At 46.2% G+C, this 22,585-nt stretch overlaps 1 protein-coding gene and 1 long non-coding RNA gene across 6 annotated transcripts in view; one reads left to right on the top strand and one right to left on the bottom strand.

Annotated features, from left to right (window-relative positions):
* LOC125621215 (uncharacterized) overlaps positions 1–9,735 on the top strand; it is a 55,511-nt gene extending 45,776 nt beyond the window's left edge. For both annotated transcript variants that reach the window (XR_012664930.1, XR_007352460.1), the window contains exon 3: positions 8,700–9,735. This is a non-coding gene — a long non-coding RNA (uncharacterized LOC125621215). The remainder of the gene's footprint in view (positions 1–8,699) is intronic.
* SHISA6 (shisa family member 6) overlaps positions 1–22,585 on the bottom strand; it is a 399,954-nt gene that overhangs the window by 314,218 nt on the left and 63,151 nt on the right. For all 4 annotated transcript variants that reach the window (XM_048817850.2, XM_048817851.2, XM_075119373.1 and 1 more), the window contains exon 4: positions 6,475–6,570. In XM_048817850.2, coding sequence (XP_048673807.1) covers positions 6,475–6,570 — 96 coding nt within the window. The remainder of the gene's footprint in view (positions 1–6,474; positions 6,571–22,585) is intronic.

The raw sequence follows: 22,585 nt of genomic DNA, 5'->3' as shown, positions 1-22,585 counted from the left end.
TACGGATATGTGCAAACCCAGGGTGTGACTCGCAGTTTGTACTTGGAGCTACAGTCGGCAGCTCCAGCACAAGAGCAGGTTGTTAACTGTTGCTTGGCTGAGGAAAAAGCGATGAGCCAGTTTGTGCAGTTGTCCCCCAGTCCCTGTTGCTGATCCCCCAAATCCCATCTGTGTCCGGAGGGGCACCCTTTGCTCATAATTAGGCCTAGCTAGGGGGCAGCCAACAGGGCATGGTGAAGGGCTCCTTGAAGGCTGTGTCTCATCACATGCATCACCAGTGCCGCCTGAGGATGACATTTTCCCTTGTTACAGGGAGCAGACTCTGGTCAGTGACTGAGGGCACACGGCTCTATGTATGTTTCACTGGGTCCTGCTTCGCCCCATGCGCCCCACTGCCTATTGTTCCTGGTTACCACCACTGCTCATTTCTCTGTTGTTTATTCAGTGAAGTCAGAGAGGGTCTCCTCAGGCTTTACAAACCCCTTTGCCCCTCTGCCCATCACTTGCTGAGGTGGGAAGCACCAGTTTGGAAGGCCAGGGTCTTTTGAAATCTATCTAGACGGTGGCTAGGGACACATTTTGTTATGTAATTGGGAAGCACCCCTCCTGGGTAACCCAGGGGAGAAGATCAGGATACCTGAAACCAGCCTATTTTGCTGCCAAAGCCCCTGGCCAAAGGCTGTTCCATATGGATATATTTCCTTACTTACACATTCACCTCCTTCAGTGCCTACAGCGATCTGCTGGCAACGGCAGGCTGCACCGATGCTTCAGGCAGTCTTGTGGTGTCAATGCCAGCTCCTGACCTGTGACTGCCTCTGAGACAGACATTCCCCTCCGGCTCGCCTCCCACCGGGCCATTCACAGGGCTAAAGCGGAGACGCTGCCCAGATTTTGCTGATAAATAGTTTGTCACGTCTGAAGTTGGTTAAATAATTCAGGGAGTGTGTTGAAATGCCCTGTTGTATACATGAAATCTTTCTACGACACTGTGAAGGGGTTTCAACATCCTAACGAGCCCATTTCGAAGTCAATACAATTAGCGACAGCTACGCAATGATTCAAATTAATCTGGAATCAAAATGCAAGCGATCTTCAGTGCACAAACGGCAAGATCCCATCAAAGTGATTAGTTATTATCCAGGATGGAAATAAAATGATTCATTGGGATGCAGCTGGCTGCTGTTTGACATCCCACCATTGATTTGATCTAACAAGTGTTTAATGAGCACAGGGACTTGACATACCTAAACTGCAATTTTTTGCATAACCTATTCATAGTGCATTCTGGATGTTTTCATGGAAAACTGACCTTTCCAGAGTCATCCTCAGTCACATTTAACTGGCAGCATATGAGTTATTTGCCTCCCTGTTTGAGGAGTCTCAGGCATGCTGCACACACAGATTACTTATGAAACGATAGAATAGGAGGGTCGGTAACCTCCAGCTCAGAGGTGTTCAGTTTGATGTTTTGTATCCATGTTGTGCTGAGGCTGGGGGTGCCAAACGTAAGCCCTGGAGCACGCTGGAGCAAAATACCTTTCCACTGATGGAAGGGATTTATTTTGATTGCAGATACAGAGTACAGAAATGGCCAGCGGTCAGTTCAGAAATTACCAGCTAAAGGAATAAATCAATAGTCTTGGGTGTGAGACAAGAAGTCCCCAGTCCAGTGGGCCACCAGCCAGAACCACAGGGGGAACCCACAACAATGGACCACCAGCCAGAACCACAGGGGGAACCCTCAACAAGGGGCCACCAGCCAGAACCACAGTGAGAATAGGAAACAGAGGCCACTGACTAGTACTACAGGGGGAATCTGAGATAGAGGCCACCTGCCAGTACAACAGGGACCGTCTGGGATAAAGACAACCAGCTGGTACCACTGCGCAAATGTGGGATAGAGCCAACCAGCTGGTACCACCGGGCAAATGTGGGATAGAGGCAACCAGCCGGTACCACAGGGCAAATGTGGGATATAGGGCTACCAGCCGGTACCACTGGGTGCATGCAGGTAACAGCAGAGTATTGTTTGGTATGCCATATTGAGACCTGAAGCATAGTAAGGTGCTCAGATACCATACTGACCTTGTCTGCACCAGTACTCTTCAAATATTCCACCATTGCACAGCCACTGGTGCGGCACCACGTGGACTATTGCAGGCAGGCTGCCAGGAGTTTTACAATCACGTCATCCAGACCAGCGCTGCGTAGCTTCATGGGGTTATGTATTAGCACTCCCATCCATTGCCTCTGGTGCGGAGCTGGCCCTGGTGCCAGTGTGAAGGTGGAAGACTTGCAGAAAAATGGCTTGCATAGACACAGCCAGTGTTGAGCTACAAAGCTTGTAACATTAGTGATCTACAACCACCCCAAACCAGAGCAAAATGTTTCGCACAGTGATTTCTGGAAGAGCCCACTTTTGTAGGATCTGTAAGAGGAGTTAGAGATGTCTGCAGAATTACTGGAAATAGCCTGGGGCAGAGTTTTTGTGTGGGGACAGCTGAGTCATCCAGGTTTGTAAAATACATGTCTGGGTGTGATTTTCTGATTTTGTACCAGACGTGTCCCATTGAGGGTCTGGCTTGAACTGACAAGATCAAAGAAAACTCCAGTAAAAGTACACTTCTACCCTAAAAAGTGACTCTGTAATAATGTCATTGTAGGACTCCATATCCATTGTGTCTCATTGCTCCCAGATCTGTTGTGATTAGTTTAACTGTATCAGCCCCACAAACTCATTCTGGGATCTGAGAGGCAAGCTGGGTTCTTTATTTCTCATCATCCCTAGTAACAGATGTTCTGGAGGTCAAATTTCATCAGCTATCCCTGTGATGTCCTAGTGTCTTCAGATGATGTAACCAGTGACACCTGCACAAACCCACTTAAAACTACACAGGTACACAGGTTCCAACGGGGACAAAGGTATTGCTCTGGTGTAAACTGAGGTTATAATTTGGGGTGCAGAATCTTTATTGTAGGCAATGAGGGTGAGATGAGAAAAGCCTGTCTGACTCAGAGCCCAGGCTAAGTTTGTGGGGCTGGGAGTTGGCAATAATACGCTTTTACCTGCAAACTGAGAATATCTGATTTGGCATCATTAAGAATCAGTGAATATTGGAACCCACATTGCCAGGTCTGCAGGGCTACTTTTCAGGGTGTGAAACGTTTGCAGGGCTACTTCTCTAAGGTTATCAGTCCATACTTTGTCTACCCATGGTTCAACACATCCGGTAAAGCAAAGACCTGCCATACCCCAGCAGAGCAGGATGAATGGAATCTGTCCTGGGAATTGGGATATCCTCAAGCAGCTATTATCTGGTACAATCAAAACCACAGAGCTCACAATTCAAGAGAGAAAATGTAAGTAAAAGAACATATGTATAATACATTAGTTGAGATCTTATAAGTTCTAGTACTCAGTGACCCTTTCTTTGTTTCATTGGGTAGTTGACAGATTGAGGAGGGAGATCAAAGAAGAGACTATACCTCACCAACACAAAGTTCTATGGTTTGAAAACTTTGGATGTGTCCCCCGATCCTTTGCACTTGACTGAGAGTAGAGGCCTTTCTCCTGGTTTGGAGAATACATTATATAGTGATTTTATAGACTTTAGTGACAAGCAGTGATGCATCACCCAGCGGAGTGTCATACAAGAATCATAAATCACAATCTCCCAGGAACTTGTGAATGTCAGGCACTTGAATTCACTGATGTGGTATCCATGGTGCTCTGCCATGTCTCACATCCCCATCTCCTTCCCAAAATAGCCTAATTCTAAAATATTATTCAGCACTTGGAGTGCTGCCATAGCACAGGAGACAGTTGAGAAAACATAGAAAATGTGTCTTCTAGTACAAAGAAATATTAAGATGCACTTTCTGAGGCTCCGTTCAAACCAGAGACAGAAGCTACTTTCATGATACCATAATAAATGGGGCAGGACAAAGCTGTCGGGTTAATAGAGGGTGAGGTAGTGCAGTCACCTCACACACTGGAAATCACCCATGATGAAGCCTCAACATGAAGCTGTATTTCTACAAAGAAGAATTGTATTGGACCCTTTCAAATTTGGAAGCAAATCTCTCAAAGCTACACTATGCTTGCTGGGACATAGTCTCTTTTGCCTACAAGTACAATTATTCTGACAATTAGAGCCAACAGGAAATTTTCAAACAAGAGTGCAATAGATATGCCGGGAAGGATTTTCAAAAGCTCCTAAGTGACTTGAGCACAAGTACCACTGAAAATGCTCCTAAGTCACACCTACCTGTTGCATCCAAAAAATCCTGTATTCAGAGCACAGACAGACAGTTATGGCTGCAAATAGATAATGTCACACACAGACACTTATGTGCCCACTTATTGATTTATACAAGCAAATATGGCAGTTTGCATGTGCAATCAGTACATTCTATTTTCAGACACATCAGTGTTGTGTAAACTTAAAAATTTGCCCTTAAAAGTTAACCACACTGAAATACCATTTAAATGTGATATAAACCTGTAGACAGTTTAAAATGAATTCCAAAGGCCAAGGCAAACCGATAGAGAACACTGAAATGATTGACTTCATACACAACTAAGGCAGGCAATTTTCTTCAAGCAACAAAAGTCACTTGTCCACTTTGAAAAGTATGTTTCTATCTTCACGACTATCAGTTATAGTTTACATATAGATTATCTATTCTCCCATCTTCTTATTGATGGGGAATGTATTGTGTGGAACTCGCAGGAAAGCCAACAGCAGATGTGTATAAATCATCTATCTGCACATCTAAGGAAGAATAGACCCCCCTGAGCCTCTTCAGTTAAGGAAGGAAGGTAGATTTTATTTTAAACATAGAAGTAACTGAACAATATTGTACAGTAAATTGATTAAAGATCAACTAAAATATCTGAGAGGGAGGAGCATGTTGCCAGGCCCTGCCCAGGGGATTCCAGCAGTTAGTCCCATGTGCTCTGGACACACCACTCCGTGCTCTGCACCCCAGCCTGGGTGCACTCCCCATGCTCATCATCTCAGCTTAAACACGTATCCCATCATGCTCAGTGTGAGCTCAGGCCCTGCTGGATATGAAATAACAATAAACCCCCATTTCTGATGGAGGCCTCATGTGTCCCACCATCCACATGTCCTTCCTTGCCCCTTTTTAGCCCCCTGCCCCCTGGAAGGTTAGTGGTGTGTCCCTCTGCTTCCTCCTCGCCAGTGCTCTACCCAGGATGGAAGTGCATTACACGTCCCATGGGTGCTGCCTCAGCCTCAATAAACTTTATTTAAATACACACAGACATACACAGACAATATACAGATATTTGTTTCTTCTCTGAAAGTTCTACAGGACTGACACCGCTTTGGATGACACTCATGGAGAATTTTAAAAAGTGCAGCAAATGTATGAAAAATAAAACTCTTTTAATGGTGGTCATCCACAGAAACAACAATGGATGCATGTTCAACCAGGCGGGCACATGGACACGGCTCCACACATAGTACATTGGCTCTGTATAAGCATCTCCACATACATTGTGTCTATATAAATGTACAACAGTCTCATAAGACAGCAAGGAACAAAATCAGATTAGTATGGACGTGGCACACCCTTGCTCTCCCAGCTATATGATCCACTGTCCATGTACTAATGTGACTTTGCTAGAATATGGAATGTAAACACAAAACTGGTTCAAACAGACATTTGCACCATCTACTATAGAAACCCCCCACATATGCAACAATGTTATAAAAGGAAAAGTCATCTAGGGGTTCTGGTGACAAGTTACTCAACACCAGCTCCTGCAGATTTGTTATCACCATAACTCCTAAACAGGATTATATGTTTGCTTATCTAATATAGCTACAGCTATCTTTCAACATAGATTGTATGTACAGTACATATACACAGAACATACACAACACACAATATGTATATTTAGGTGTTTTCATGTTTGTACAGTATATCACAGATTATGTGAACACAAAATATATGTACGTGGACCTGTGAGAAATCATTTTATAAAATATTTGTAATACCAAACCAAAAAAACCAACAACAACAAAAACAAATCCCCAAACCTGGAAATCAGTTGAATAAACAAAAATCCCCATTCTTGAAATGGGGCCACCTACCCCCTTGGGTGGCATTACAGACCTTTCTGTTCCCAAGATAAAAGCAGCAGCAAGAGGGTCAGTTTGCATCTATGCTCCCAGAAAACACAAAGCAATACAAGTTGTCAGATTGCAAACTCAGAGTGGTGTCTGTATTCCCTAATTCTGCACTCTCCCTCTCTCCCTCACTACGGTGTAAGAGACTCTGCCAGCGGCACAATATTTAACCTGCAACAGATGTACTAGAATAAATCTACTGACTGCAGTCCAGAACTGTTGTCTCCTATCACTTAGAACCCAGCTTCTGAATTATAGCTTTTTATTTAAAACAATCTTTTTATTTAACAAAAAATTGTTTCCACTGTACCCTTCACGTGTCCTCTTCCTAACGTGACAAACCCGGAGGAGATGAAATTGTGGAGATCTGGCCCTCCACTTCGATAAATATCCTTCCCATAGTGACCTGCCAAGGCAAATGACAACAAGCAAGGCATTACTCAACATATCCATTACACTATGCATCCACATTAGCCCCAAGTCAATGAGAGCCAAAGCCCCGTTATATAGTGAGACAATAAAAAGCAAGCGAGGACGTGAGAGGCATAGAGAGTTCAGAGAGCAGGAATATCTAAACACAACACAAATAGAGTGTGAATTGCAGAGGAGCTGCCAGGGGTTACAAACACTTAACTGATACCAAAATAGGTTCAAATACCAAAACCATGGACTCAAACACCCCACACTTTAGGAATTAGGCCCATCTTTAGATGAAAGATTCAGCAGCATTGGGACGAGGATCCCAAAGTGATCAAAACTGTCCAGACCTTTGAGACTGAGAAACTGGGCTGGAAATCTTGTGAGAAACAGCTCTGATTCTTCCCGATGCCATCTAGGCTGGGGGAACCCTAAATACACCATTCCTGATGTGTATCAGTGCTTCTGCTCTCAAATATTTTGAGCTTCCAGGCTTGTCTCACTGAAAAGTGACATTGGTATAGCTATGTCTCTCCAGGATGTGAAATATCCAGCCTGACCTAACCCCTGGTGTAGACAGTGTTAGGTCAATGGTAAAATTCTTCCACCAACCTAGTTACTGCCTTTCAGGGAGGTGGCTTATCTACAGTGATGGGGGAATCCCTCCCGACACTGCAGTAAGTATCTGCACTGAAGTGCTAAAGCAGCTGCAGCTGAGCCGTTGTAGTGTTTTAAGAGTAGACGTAGCCTCAGAATTACTCTGAGTTTAGTTAGAGTTCATGAGGAAACTGTAGATGTCTCCCTACGCTATCCAAATGGGTTTCCCTGTCCCTATTAGAGATGTGGCTGGAGAACCTGCTTCTTAGCTTTGACTTGTTCTAGCTGAGATAATGACATTGGACATTGGAGGAGGGGGTCCCCAGACTCCTTCTTACTGCTTTTGCTGGCTGAAAAGCACTTCCTTGGTGCTGCCACCCAGTTGTGACAGTTAACACACAGGAAAAAGCACACCCCTGACATTGGCTGCCTCTTTAATACCCAGAGATTCTGCCTGTGCCTCCCCGAGACTATGTGTCACTCTGACACAAGAGCAAAATCAGCTGCTTGTGAACGCCTCCCTTTTCCATGTTTTTAATTCTTCTGTTCCTCTTCTTGAACAGAGTCGCAAATGAGACTGGAGCCAGTGGGAGGAGAGGGAAGCACGGTTCAGCGGGGCGCAGCAGTTTTCTTTTTTGTCTGCATTTTCGTGATGCCTTGGAGTCTAGCTACAACAATGACTGACACGCTATCAGTGCCTAAGACAGGCAGATATTTTTTCATGTAAATAGGGATAAAAAAGAAATATGCACATATGCTATTACATCTAACTGATGGCTGTGATTTATACATCGCCTCTGAGCAACTGCTTGAGTCAGAGATCAGGCAGTGAAAGAGTATGAAATAGTACAGACTGACTGGAAGATTAAAAGATTGTTTGCTAGTTTGTTCTCTAACCCTTGCCACCCCCTCTTTGGTGCAACATACGAGTTAAACTGAGAGTTTCCCATGATAACAAAACAACATCATTTGAACAGAAATCATGTTTCCTCAAGAGCAGCCTGTCTCAGGACAGTTCAAATGCCAGTAGTTATTTCTTTTTACAGATACATTACGGGATGATGTGTCTATTTTATGTATTCCTTTATTCCCACTCACTTCTTGTCATTTCTCATGGCCTCCCAATGTAAAATTACTGATATATGAGCTCTCACTTTCAAAAGTGCCTAGAGGAGAGCTAGCGGGACAATCATAGCAGCTATTATTCACACAGACATTTTTATAATCACCACTTGATTGGAATGGTTCACACTGAAACTGAATGCCATTCCCAGTCCATCCCTTCTCTGCAGGCCCAAGAGCTCAAGGAAGTACAGATGTGGTGTGTAGAGAAAGCAGAGGTATGTGAAATACTCAGGGAAATGAAAAACCAGGCAAAATCCTGGCTTATTTCACATTTCGTGACCTACTCACAAATAGCTTCTTTTCTGAAAAAAAAAAATGTTGTTTACAGACATGTATTTTTCCAAATGCAAAGGGGCCAGTTTTGAAAAAACCTGATTTTGTGTCTCACCATTGCAGGAATTATCCAATGACTGGAAATACAAAAGTAGCCATTCCATTGATGTGCTAGGCACAGCAAGAGGGCAGAAATGTTCATGCCAAATACTTCAAGAAGATGCTGGATTTTTCCCAGCTCTCCCGGTCACCCAGCAGGTTTCATAGTGTGTGGTACCACTCTCATCAGCTGGCATCAGAAGGGGTTGGAAATATGAAGAAGCACTGCCTGGAATTATCACCCCCAGGATTAAGACTTCATCTTTGCCAGAGCCATGATATTCTCAAACCAAAATGCAATTCCGAGATTCTCCTATGGTTTTGCCGCCATGAACAGGCAATTACTGGGTAAGACTCCTCCAGGAATGTTTGCGACGTGTCTGTCTGCACAGCTCCAGTGGTCTGGAGTGACAGAGTAAGGTGGGTTTTTAAATTGTGTTAAGGAATCTTGATTGGAAAATAAAGAGGTCTGTTTTTTTTCTTTAAGCACAGGCTGACCCTGGGACTTCTTGCCCTTTTCTCTGTAAATTTTATGATTTCTGCAATTTCTCCCCTGTCAAAGCCAAGACGTTCCTCATCTTTGGCTTTAACAATCAGACAGCCTGCCCTCCCTGCCTACAGTGACCAGATAGCAAGTGTAAAAAATTCGGACGGGGGTGGGGGGTAATAGGTGCCTATATAAGAAAAAGCCCCCAAAATCAGGACTGTCCCTATAACATCAGGATATCTGGTTGCCCTATCCCTGCCTACTGTTGGTGTCTGTCCCTTTTCTTTCACTTTTCATATATTCTGCTATAAGCTGTAGGTCTAAGGCAGCCTTTCTCAAATGCGGCGACCAGGGGATTTTTCTGCAGTGCCCAGGAGCTCCAGGGGCAGACCTCAGCACCCCCCACATGTCTTCAACCACAGGACTCTGGGGTCAGGCTTCAGATCCTCCATCCCTCCCTTTTTCAGCCACGGGATTCTGGGGGTGGGCTTCAGGAGGGCTGACCTTTCCAGATGCTGTGGTCAAGAGGCAAGAAGCGGGATGAGCCTGGGGTGTGAGGCTGCCTGGGGCACTGGCAGGGATTAGCAGGGCCTGGGTGGAGCTGGGGAGCCCAGTGGTGTGGGGGGGGGGTCCCGGGGATGGGGGGAGGCAGCGGGGGCCAGGGGCCCCAATTACAACTGTACATTATTTTTATTATTGAGTCTTACATAAATAAATTACAATGATTTGGACATCTCTATGTGCACATTTGTTTGTTTTTCCTAAAATTAATTAAGTATTTTAGGAAAATTTGTCAGAGCAGCCACCAGCAAGAGTTGCTGGCCATACACTGTGGCCACCAAAAAATTGGTTGTGAGAATCCCTGGTCTAAGGAGTTCTTAGGTTTTTGAGCCTTGAGCCATGGTGTCTCCTGGGTTCATATCCCAGCTGTCCTGGGTGTGGTCACTTCCTGTTCCCGCTGCTGGGAAGGAGTGAATCTTTGCTTGTCAAACTGCCCTCCCCTCCAGCTCCCCACTCATCAGCCTGCCCATGCGTGGGCATCTGACCCGCCCAAAAGAGGGCAGAGCATAGGCCTGACACAACTACCCCGCCCCCATCCCCTCTGACCAGAATAGCGTGAGCCTGTCCCTTTACCTTGGTCTGTCCTCTCTCTGTTGTCTGTCTGTCTTTCTTTGGTTGGCTGGGGACATTCTTTTAACAAAATCACAGCTTCGCAGGTAAGCTGAGCACTAGAGCTGGGCAATAACTGGTTGTTCAGCTCACTGGCATTTCCAAAAGAAATGGGAAACATATTTGGTTTGAGTTGAACCAAATCCAGTGCTAGGCCATAAATGACCATTGTGATCGGCCATTTTGACCTCCTGCGTAACACCGGCCAGGGACTTAACCAGGGACTCCTGCATCAAGCTCAGTCACTACTAGAGTATCTCTTTGAAAAAGACTTCTAATCTTCACTGAAGTTTTTGGATGTCTTGTTTGCCAGGTACTGTGTAGGGTTCCTCCAGTCTGGGGTTCCTTGGGCTGCTCACAGGACATTTTCCCTTTTCATCTCCACCCCAAGAAAATCAATTAATTTAAACCATTGTATCCTACAGCAAGTGTCCACACAGAAAGCCACCTCCTTTGTTGTCCCCCCTGTCCCCAAGCAGTGGGTGGTGCATTCCAGTGGACAGGGTAGTTCAGTAGGACTCATGAAGACACAGGTTCTATTCCTGACTCTGCAGCTGGGTGACCTGGGGCAAGTCACCTCGCCTCACTGTGCCTCAGTCTCCCCATCTTAAAAATGGGTTACCACACTTGTGAAGCACTCTGGGGTCTGTGCTGAAGAAGAGCTATGTTTTATTATTATTAAATCAGACAGCACATTTTTCTTCCACCCTCAAAGCAGTCACCCACATATCTTGATCTCCTTACAGGGAGTACAGTACTTTGTTACACAGTACTCCTCTAGCCAGGCTGAGTCTTTAAGGTCTAGTTCTTTCATTCCATATAAAATCTAACAATGCTGCTTTTGATTACCACGTTCGACTCTCCATCAAATACTCTCTCTCCATCGCGTGCGCACACGCACGCACACACACACACACACACACACACACAAGCTTGGGAAGGCCAGTGTGTGGCACTGGAGAGAGACAGGGGGATTAACCCTTATGTTACTGCAATTTTCAACAGATGGAGTTCAAGCACAGAGGAGAATGACTCCCCTCCCAGAAGATGCAGGACCCAGGAAATGCAGAGTGGATGAGTGGTTTTGCTCACCAGACAACAAAGGCAGACTCTTTAGGGCATGCAGAACATTTCTTTGCAACTGCATCCTAAGTAAATTGCATATGGAATGAACTTGGTTATGAATAGCAATTACAACTCCAGTTCTAGGACAACAGAATTATTAGAGCTGAACTAAAATGCTGTTATCTACCTTTCAGAAATGTTATTACTAAATAAGGATTACATTACTCAGGAGAGGGATATAAGGGCTTTCATGTATAGAAGAGAGGCATTTGGGTGATACATGTTGGAATTACATGCCACTGTTTATAGGATTCCCTAAAAAAAATATAAAACTAGGAATGAGAGGTCAAGCTCCAAATTGCTTAATGAAAACATCATGCTCACATACATCTTAGAAGAGCAAAATGTCATGGGGGGTTTTAGGGAATAAAAGATGCAGCCCATCTGTGGTGCATCTCAGTTCTGCAGGAGTCTTCTCACTGGCCAATTTTAAACATTTCAGGGACTGGAGACAAAGTATGTCAACGGCGCAAACAATTCTAAGGTGTGTGTTAGATGCATGCACAGAAAAATGCTATGCATTCCCTTGGAACTGAAAAATGACATCTATTTATCTTGTCAATCCAATGTAGTGATCTCTGAAGGTAAGAAGAGATGCAACTCAGAGCAAAAGAAAATAATTCTCTGGGCTAGTGCAGAGTTGCTGAAGAGCATGGAGCACCCAGGCAAAACAGTTATTGCAGCTGACCACCAAGAATCACCCGTTTGTGGAAAGTAGCTGCAGTAATTGGCCAGCATTAGACAGGGCTCCTGGCTGAAGGCTACCCTCCCACAGGGACTTGTTTATAGTCAGGTCAGACATTTTGCTATTTTACCACAGCATGGGAGGGTAGATTACCAGAGATTACAATGATAACAAGGTGCCCCAGAGGGATCACACACAAGGCAGCTGTGCGTTTCTAAAATCTTCTATCAGAAAGGCACGATTAGGGTATTTCTCCAGTTTTAATGGCATTTGTTCCAAGATTGCTGTGTGGATCCCATGCGTGAAAATGCAGCAACAAAGAACCAGGAAGAACTCAGGGTAGGCTAGGGAGAGAGCAGTTTGGCAATACTTCATATCCCTGCCCTTGATCCTGGGGATGCTCTTGTCAACACTCACTTCCCAGTGCACAGAGCTGGAGGTGCTGGAATTGTTCCCTAATCTAAATTACACTAGTAAGGCTGCAAGGCAGCTTCAGGAATACTGAGTGTCTGCCCTAATTCACATACGCTGTGAATATGAATGACCACATCTGCATAAATTCACACCATCTCTCAAAGATTTCTTCCATCTTTGCCTCCCCTTTGAGCTTCCCTATCCTGCCTCCAGCTGGCTGCATCCTCCCTTGAACCTTGAGTTTCTCCCCACCCCCCTCTGCCTCCCCTTTCCTCCCTCAAGTCCCCACCTCCCATCTACCCTCCACCCCACCACACCCCAGAGCTCTCCCCTCATGTGTTCCCTGACCATAAAGACCCTGCCAGAGCACTGACTCTAACTTCAGCCCACCTGTGGCCATAGAGATGGGGCTTGGGCAGCCACTTGCACAGCACCCCCTACCCAGTGCTCTAGTCCTAGCTTTCCGGCCATGGGCATGTCGGGGGCTGTCCTCTAGGCACAGATCCCACTGCTTCAAGGCCTTTGTGATTCTCCTGAAACAGAAGACAGACTCTGGGGTTTGAGCTAGAGAGACAGAGCAGCCCTGCCAGGCTGGCTCTCCCATGGACTGCCAACAGGGACTGTGCCCAGGGGCCTGGCCTGGCTGGAGTGGGGGTGTGGGGCTCAAAAGAAGCAGTGACCTGAGGGCCCAATTTTCAGAGGTGCTGAGCACCTGTATCTAGCACTGACTTAACCTGGAGTTGTAGGTGCTTAGCGCCTTTGAAAATCAGGCCTGTAACTTGACACAAACACAGCACAGGCTCACCACAAACTCCCTGACCTGAGCTTAGCTTTGGGTTCAGCACAGAGCCTGAAGGCAGCGAGCTCTCCAGCACTGCTAGCCACAGTCAAAAGTTTGAGTCAGGTCCCCACAATCATGAGACTGACCTGGAAATCAGGAGAGCTGTTGGTTTTGATAATGCCTTTTTTGGGGGGGATGGGGGAGGTATTTCCCTGCTGGTTTCTGAACATTTAGAGAGCATGCTAGCATTTCTCTATAGCCAGCTGCTTGCTTTTACTGAAAGCTGGGATATTCACATCTTCTGGACCTTACGAAAAAAGCCAAATATTGCCAGATTCATGAGAAAGTCATTCACTCTGAAGGTCAATAGACTTGGGGTAAAATATTCAAAAGTGCCTGTGTGACTTAGGAGCCTGAGTGGGCCTGAAACTCCATGATTCCCTCTTAATTCAAGGGCAGTCTGGCTTGAGTGCCTCTGCCAATTGCAAGTGTAGCACTATGGCCCTTTCCCTGCTGAAGTCTAGTACTGGATTAGAGAGCATGCACAACTTGCCAAGCAGCAGGCTAGGGAGGTCATGTGCCAAGACCAATCCTGCAGCACTAAATTGTACAAACACTAACGATGCATTAATCCCTAATCATTCTTATGCAACCCTCAGTGCATCAAATTCCAAATAAGTAACATGGAGGCGGCTCAGACTGTACGGTTACAGTTTGTACTTCAAGCATTGCCTGGTTTATTTGTACAATTACTATATGTATCTGCATATTCCTCCCCATCAGACTTGATCAGAGAACCCCAGATGTTTGAGTAAAAGTTCATGTCCTTATTTGGCATAACCCAATTCAAGTCTCCCTCTCTCTGAATTGGCCTGAAACTGAACCCAAGCCTCCAATGCGGCAGGTGAGACTTCTGAACACTAATGCTCTGTCTAGGTCTTGTAATACTCTCACCTCCACATTTACTGTACAATATCCCCTTGTGGACATTTAATAGAGATTGAGAACAGTTTTATACCAGTCCAGGAAATCTGGGATAAAAGTATCCACAGATTGGTTTACAAGTTCTATAGCAAGCATCTCATTCACAATTCCATTCTAGAGGTTTTACAGTAATGTCTACAGATCCCTGTTTATTTCCTCTAGCACCCAATTGGTATCATCCACGTCACGTTCTATTGGATTTTCTAGGCTCGGATTTTCAAAGGCGCCTAACGGAATTAGATGGCTAACTCCTACTGAAATTCTATATAGAGTGCAATGTGTACTTAGAGGGCCGCTGTGGTAAAAACGCTAATCAATTATGCCACCAAGAAGAGGTTGGAAGTTAAAATCCAAATCAATGCAATTGCCCAAGCTGCTCACCTCAATTTGTCATGCGTTGCTTCACCTGTGATTGTTTGTCCCACTAAAAAGTTTTCTAGGTCAAAACAGCTGTTCTTAGCTTTAATAACTTCAAGCGAAATACCACCGCAGGGAAAACAATTCTTCCACCACTTATGTAAAATTGACTAAACATCTAGAAACACTGTGTTATATTCAAATGTGATCAAAATGAGTCCTGTTCTTTACTCAGATCTGGCTAGATTTTCTAGAGCTATGATTTTTCTTAAGGTCCAACCCCTGTTCTGCAGACATGAATTACAGGCACAAATCTGAGTAGTTATGCAAAAAGAGTCTGATCTGTGCCTGCAGCTGAACTGCAGATGTCAAATGTGCATGTAATTGAATTCCTCATGGAAAATGTGACCACAAATGTTGTGGGTGCAGTGTGTACCTGCAAAGGAAGGTTGGACTTTCTTAAACTCTGGCTTAAAAAAGGGTTATCTCTTGTGATAAACAAAAGATATCAGTTAAACATTGTCTATGTTATGTACGAATGGTAAGCTGCTAAAAGTGGAAAACAACAGTTGCGTAAGTGGCTTATCTATCCATCTTTCCTTTTTGAAAAATGCTACTGGTGCAAGAGAGCTTCCCCATACTCCAAATGGGAAATACTTTTGGAATCATTAATATCTCTTACAATGAAAGAAACTTTTACGTGAGATAAGTATCTATCCATCCACCCTTATACACACCCATCATCATCTATCTGTCCATCCACAACCATACACAGCCATCATAAGAACATAAGAATGGCCATACTGGGCAGACCAAAGGTCATCTAGCCCAGTATCCTGTGTTCTGACAGTGGCCAATGCCAGGTGCCCCAGAGGGAATGAACAGAACAGGTAATCATTAAGTGATCCAGCTCCTGTTGCCTATTCCCAGCTTCTGGTAAACAGAGGCTAGGGCAAGAGTGGGCAAACTTTTTGGCCTGAGGGCCACATCTGGGTATGGAAATTGTATGGTGGGCCATGAATGCTCATGAAATTGGGGTTGGGGTGTAGGAGGGGGTGAGGGCTCTGGCTGGGAGTGCGGGCTCTGGGGTGGGGCCAGAAAGGAGGAGTTCAGGGTGTGGGAGGGAGCTCCAGGCTGGAACAGGGGGTTGTGGTGTGTTTGGGGGAGAGGGCTCTGGCTGGACGTGTGGAATCTGGGGTGGGGCTGGGGATAAGGGATTTGGGGTGAAGGAGGGTGTTCCAGGATGGGACTGAGGTGTTCAGAGGGCAGGAGGGGGATCAGGGCTGAGGCAGGGGCATGGGGGTGGGGGTATGAGGGCTCTGGCTGAGGTGCAGGCTCTGGGGTGGGGCCAGAAATGAGGAGTTCAGGGTGCAGGTGAGGGCTCTGGGCTGGGACAGGGGATTGGTCTGCGGGGAGAGGGGGGTGAGGGCTCTGGCTGGGGGTGTAGGCCATGGGCTGGGGCTAGGGATGAGGGCTTTGGGGTGCAGCAGGGTGCTCTGGGCCGGGACTAAGGGGTTTGGAGGGCGGGAGGGGGATCAGAGCTGGGGTGAGGGTTGGGGCATGTGAGGGGGTAAGGAGTGCAGGCTCCAGGCAGCACTTACCTCAAGCAGCTCCCAGAAGCACCGGCATGTCCCCACTCCGGCTCCTATGTGGAGGTGCGGCCAGGCGGATCTGTGCACTGCCCTGTCAGCAGCCACTTCCCCTGCAACTCCCATTGGCTGCAGTTCCTGGCCAATGGGAGCTACCATGCATGCGCAGAGTGGCCCCCGACCCCACTCCCTGGCTGGAACATGGGAGAGGGGCAAGCCCCACATCCCACTCCCCAGCGGGAGCTCAAGGGCCGGATTAAATCAGCTGGTGGGCTACAATCACCCGGAAATCTGCTGGGGGAGCAATACAGCGGTGCACAGACAATCGAAGAAGTTTTTGGGAAGTGTAGGGGACAATTTCCTGGTGCAAGTGCTGGAGGAACCAGCTAGGGGCAGAGCTCTTCTTGACCTGCTGCTCACAAACCGGGAAGAATTAATAAGGGAAGCAAAAGTGGATGGGAACCTGGGAGGCAGTGACCATGAGATGGTCGAGTTCAGGATCCTGACACAAGGAAGAAAGGAGAGTAGTAGAATATGGACCCTGGACTTCAGAAAAGCAGACTTGGCTCTCTCAGGGAACTGATGGGCAGGATCCCCTGGGAGAACAACATGAAGGGGAAAGGAGTCCAGGAGAGCTGGCTGTATTTTAAAGAATCCTTATTGAGGTTACAGGAACAAACTATCCCGATGTGTAGAAAGAATAGTAAATATGGCAGGCGACCAGCTTGGCTTAACAGTGAAATCCTTGCGGATTTTAAATACTAAAAAGAAGCTTATAAGAAGTGGAGATTGGACAAATGATCAGGGAGAAATATACAAATATTGCTCAGGCATGCAGGAGTGAAATCAGGAAAGCCAAATCACACTTGGAGTTGCAGCTAGCAAGAGATGTTAAGAATAACAAGAAGGGTTTCTTCAGGTATGTTAGCAACAAGAAGAAAGTCAAGGAAAGTGTGGGCCCCTTACTGAATGAGGGAGGCAACCTAGTGACAGAGGATGTGGAAAGAGCTAATGTACTCAATGCTTTTTTTGCCTCTGTCTTCCAAGGTCATCTCCCAGACTACTGCACTGGGCAGCACAGCATGGGGAGGAGGTGACCAGCACTCTGTGGAGAAAGAAGTGGTTCGGGACTATTTAGAAAAGCTGGATGAGCACAAGTCCAAGGGGCTGGATGCACTGCATCCGAGAGTGCTACAGGAGTTGGCGGATGTGATTGCAGAGCCATTGGCCATTATCTTTGGCAATCGGGGGAGGTCCCGGACGATTGGAAAAAGGCTAACGTAGTGCCCATCTTTAAAAAGGGAAGGAGGAGGATCCGGGGAACTACAAGCCAGTCAGCCTCACCTCAGTGCCTGGAAAAATCATGGAGCAGTTCCTCAAGGAATCAATTCTGAAACACTTAGAGGAGAGAGAAGTGATCAGGAACAGTCAGCATGGATACACCAAGGGCAAGTCATGCCTGACTAATCTAATTGCCTTCTATGACGAGTTAACTGGCTCTGTGGATGAGGGGAAAGCAGTGGACATATTATTCCCTGACTTTAGCAAAGCTTTTGATATGGTCTCCCACAGTGTTCTTGCCAGCATGTTGAAGAAGTATGGGCTGGATGAACGAACTATAAGGTGGATAGAAAGCCGGCTAGATCATCGGGCTCAAGGGGTAGTGATTAATTGCTCCATGTCTAGTTGGCAGCTGGTATCAAGCGGAGTGCCCCAAGGGTCTGTCCTGGGGCCGATTTTGTTCAAAATCTTCATTAATGATCTGGAGGATGGTGTGGATTGCACCCTCAGCAACGTTGCAGATGACACTAAACTGGGAGGAGAGGTACATATGCTGGAGGGTAGGGATAGGATACAGAGGGACCTACACAAATTAGAGGATTGGGCCAAAAGAAATCTGATGAGGTTCAACAAGGACAAATGCAGAATCCTGCACTTAGGACGGAAGAATCCCATGCACTGCTACAGACTAGGGACCAAATGGCTAGGCAGCAGTTCTGCAGAAAAGGATGTAGGGGTTACAGTGGATGAGAAGCCAGATATGAGTCAACAGTGTGCCCTTGTTGCCAAGAAGGCCAATGCCATTTTTGGCTATATAAGTAGGGGCATTGCCAGCAGATCGAGGGACGTGATCATTCCCCTCTATTCGACATTGGTGAGGCCTCATCTGGAGAACTGTGTCTAGTTGTGGGCCCCACACTACAGGAAAGATGTGGAAAAATTGGAAAGCGTCCAGTGGAGGGGAACAAAAATTACTAGGGGACTAGAACACATGACTTGTGAGGAGAGGCTGAGGGAACTGGTATTGTTTAGTCTGCAGAAGAGAAGAATGAGGGGGGATTTGATAACTGCTTTCAACTACCTGAAGGGGTTCCAAAGAGGATGGATCTAGACTGTTCTCAGTGGTATCAGAGGACAGAAAAGGAGTAATGGTCTCAAGTTGCAGTGGGGGAGGTTTAGGTTGGATATTAGGAAAAACATTTTCGCTAGGAGGGTGGTGAAGCACGGGAATGCGTTACTTAGGGAGGTGGTGTATTCTCCTTCCTTAGAAGTTTTTAAGGTCAGGCTTGACAAAGCCCTGGCTGGGATGATTTAGTTGGGGATTGGTCCTGCTTTGACTAGATGACCTCCTGAGGTCCTTTCCAACCCTGATATTCTATGATTCTATGTGGCCTACGGGCCGTAGTTTGCACAAACCTTGGCTAGGGACACCATCCCTGCCCATCCTAGCTAATAGCCATTGATGGACCTCTCCTCCATGAATTGATCTCTTTCTTTTTGAACGCTGTTATAGTTCCACAGGTTGACTGTGTGCTGTGTGAAGAAATACTTCCCTTTGTTTGTTTTAAACCTGCTGCCAATTAATTTCATTTGGTGACCCCTAGTTCTTGTGTTATGAGAAGGAGAAAATAACACTTCCCTATTTACTTTCTCCACACCAGTCATGATTTTATAGACCTCAATCATATCCCCCCTTAGTTGTCTTTTTTCTAAGCTGAAAAGTCCCAATTTTATTAATCTCTCCTCATATGGCAGCCGTTCCATACCCCTAATCATTTTTGTTGCCCTTTTCTGTACCTTTTCCTATTCCAGTAAATCTTTTTTTGAGATGGGGCGACCACATCTGCACGCAGTACTCAAGATGTGGGCATACCATGGATTTATAAAGAGGCAATATGATATTTTCTGTCTTATTACCTATCCCTTTCTTAATGATTCCCAACATTCTGTTTGTTTTTTTGACTGCTGCTGCACATTGAGTGGATGTTTTCAGAGATTATGTTTTCCAGTGTGCATTACTTTGCATTTATCAACATTGAATTTCATCTGCCATTGCATTGCACAGGCACCCAGTTTTGTGAGACCCTTTTGTAGGTCTTTGCAGTTTGCTTGCAGCTAAAACTATCTTGAGTAGTTTTGTATCATCTGCAAATTTTTCAGGTCGGGGAGTGCATCTCTAATGGTGACCCACACATTGGGGTGGGAGTTCAGCAGCCAAAAGACAGACCAGAAACACAGTATCATCTTCTTTAAAAATCTCAGGATCTTTTGGGCCAAGCTCATGACTTTTAATCCCCATATACACCCTTCATCTATTCCCATACAGACCTCTTTGACCACCACCAGCTCACCTGTCTTCTGGATGCCCCTTATGGTCATTTATGCCACCACAGGACATGGCAGTGGAATCTGCTTGGCACAACAAGTGGTCAATGACCACAGTCGATAATTACTCTCTAGTCGCTGACCCAACCATCTATCCACCAGGTTTTGATCTGCCAAGGTACCGGTGGTCATCTCTGAACCGGAAATGACAACTGTGTGGCCAATCTCTTTAAATGGGGTTTTACTAATGACCCGCGATCCAGCTGCGGTCAACTTCAGACTGTGTTACATATCATTGTTGAGTGCCCACTGACTTATTTTGATGGAGGGCTACTGGCTCTCCAACTGGCTGGGCACATTGTGCATATGGCGATGATGATCCATCCATCCATTCTATCCATCCCCACACACACCCATCATCTCTCTATCCCCATGCACACCCGGCATCCATTCATCCATCCCTGTACACATCCATCATCCATTGTACACTCAAGTCACTACTATCCTTACTCTCCATTTACATGTCCTCCTCATCTTGTTCTGTTCTTCCCCATCCTGATTAGATGACGGAACAAGGAGCAATGGTCACAAGTTGCAGTGGGGGAGGTCTAGGCTGGATATTAGGAAAAACTATTTCACTAGGAGGGTGGTGAAGCACTGGAATGCGTTACCTAGGGAAGTGATATAATCTCCATCCTTAGAGGTTTTTAAGGTTGACAAAGCCCTGGCTGGGACGATTTATTTGGTGTTGGTCCTGCTTTGAGCAGGGGGTTGGACTAGATGACCTCCTGAGGTCTCTTCCAACCCTAATCTTCTATGATTCTATGATTACTGATTTCCATTCTCACCAAGTATTGGCCTATATTGTGTTGCTAGGAAAGGAAGACATCAATGGGATATAAGCATTAGCTCAAAGTTAAGCACATACCTAGATGGCCTCCTGGTTAGGAAAGGTGTCCTCAACTGGGACCACTGACCCAATGTTATTAAGGTTCTCTGGGGGCTATACAAACTCCTATTGACATTGTAATGCCGACAAGTGACTGGATGTAGGAATGTGCTGGGGCACTCAATTTTTTTTATAGCATAGAGCACATTTTACTACAGAGGGTGACCAGTGGATACTTCCCCTCCCATTCACAGCCATGCAGTCACTTCCCATCCTGTTTGTCATGAGAGCACCTCCCCTCCTGTGAACAATCTCATAACATCCCCTATGGCTACTGCAGCAATTGCTTACACAGCAAAGTAACATTAAGAAAGTACTCAATATACACACACAGGTGTAGCAGCTAGAAGCAAGAAGGAGCCAAGCACCCTGTTACCAGCAAGGTCTCCATCAATCATTGGGAACCACTGTGCTAGAGAAACCCCTTTGCAAAAAGGAGCAAATTCCTGTGAGGTTGGGAAACCTCCAAAGAGTCAGTGGGTTGGCTGAACTTCAAATTAGCCAACCTTTATGGTATAGAATTTGGGTTGGGCATCTCATGGACTGAACGTGCACTTGGGGCCTCTACTTCTATTTCTTGACATCTCGCAAAAGAGAACTAAGTGAAAACTAGCTTTGTGCATGTCTTCGATACACTTTAAAGCAGCAATTCTAAGTGGGCAGGGAGACGATTATGCTGGAAGAATTTTAGATGCACTGCCATTCGAATAACCCGTTGGCACTCACAATGGATCTGGGCATCTATGCTCTCTGAGCTCCACATTGCCTCCCCATTTGAAATCCTACAGCTGATTATCTCATTAACAATCTGAGTGTCTTTCTCCTTAGTTCTTGGATCTTTATGTCATGTTAAAGTAATGTGTGGGGAGGGGGAAGACACTCAGGCAATATCCTGTAAAACTCTACATTCCCCTTCTTCCTGCATCCAGCTTCACTCTTTGCCAAAGCATAGGCCTGTGTAGCATTCATGCAGGTTCATGCACTTGACAACATTCAGGGCACACCCGGAGTGTTGTGTAGGAGCAGTGCACACACGGCTCCTCTCAAGGGCATGAACCTTGCAATCTCGCCCAGATGACATGAACCGTGGGAAGCCTCCCAGGACTGGGCTCAAGGCCCGAGAGCAAGGAATGCAGTAGATAGATATTGGTAAATAAGAATATTAAACAAAGCCAGTGTATTCCTTTTATCTGTTGGAGAATGTAATGCACAGGAGGAGGGAGAGAAATAAAAGAGAGGGTGGAAAGCTGACAGGGACCAGCCCATCAGCAGACCAGCCTGCTTGCTTGCTTAAAGCCTTGTTCTGTCTTGTATTTGAACCGCAACAACTGGCGCCCAAACGTGGGGCCCTCAGCACTCACCTCACCCGGCAAGGGTTTCAGACGCATCACTCATCCGCTTCGCGGATCCCGGTGAGTATTTTTCGTCATGGTAAGTATGGGAAGCTCCCTCTCTGCTTTGCAAGTGCAACACCGCAATGAGCTACAGTATTTGCTGCGTAAGGCTCAGCATGATTGCCCCACTCGAGAGCTCACTCTCCTGCTACAGGAGGTGAGTGCCCAATGCCCGTTGTACCCTGAAGCCGGAACCCTTAAGCTAGCAGACTGGGAGCGGTTGGGCCAGACATTGCACAAAGAGCCTCGGGCGCCTGTGCAGGCTTTACATGCCTGGCACCTCTGCCGCGACGCGATACAGCGTGTCGCCTCGGAAAGGCCCTCCCTCGCGCCAATAGAGAGGCTGGTGATCTCGCCACTCCCGTCCGC

Source organism: Caretta caretta, chromosome 14, assembly GCF_965140235.1.
Source record: "Caretta caretta isolate rCarCar2 chromosome 14, rCarCar1.hap1, whole genome shotgun sequence".
Taxonomy (NCBI): Eukaryota; Metazoa; Chordata; order Testudines; family Cheloniidae; genus Caretta; species Caretta caretta.
Note: the sequence above shows the minus strand (reverse complement) of the source record. Positions and strands in the feature narration are given on the sequence as shown.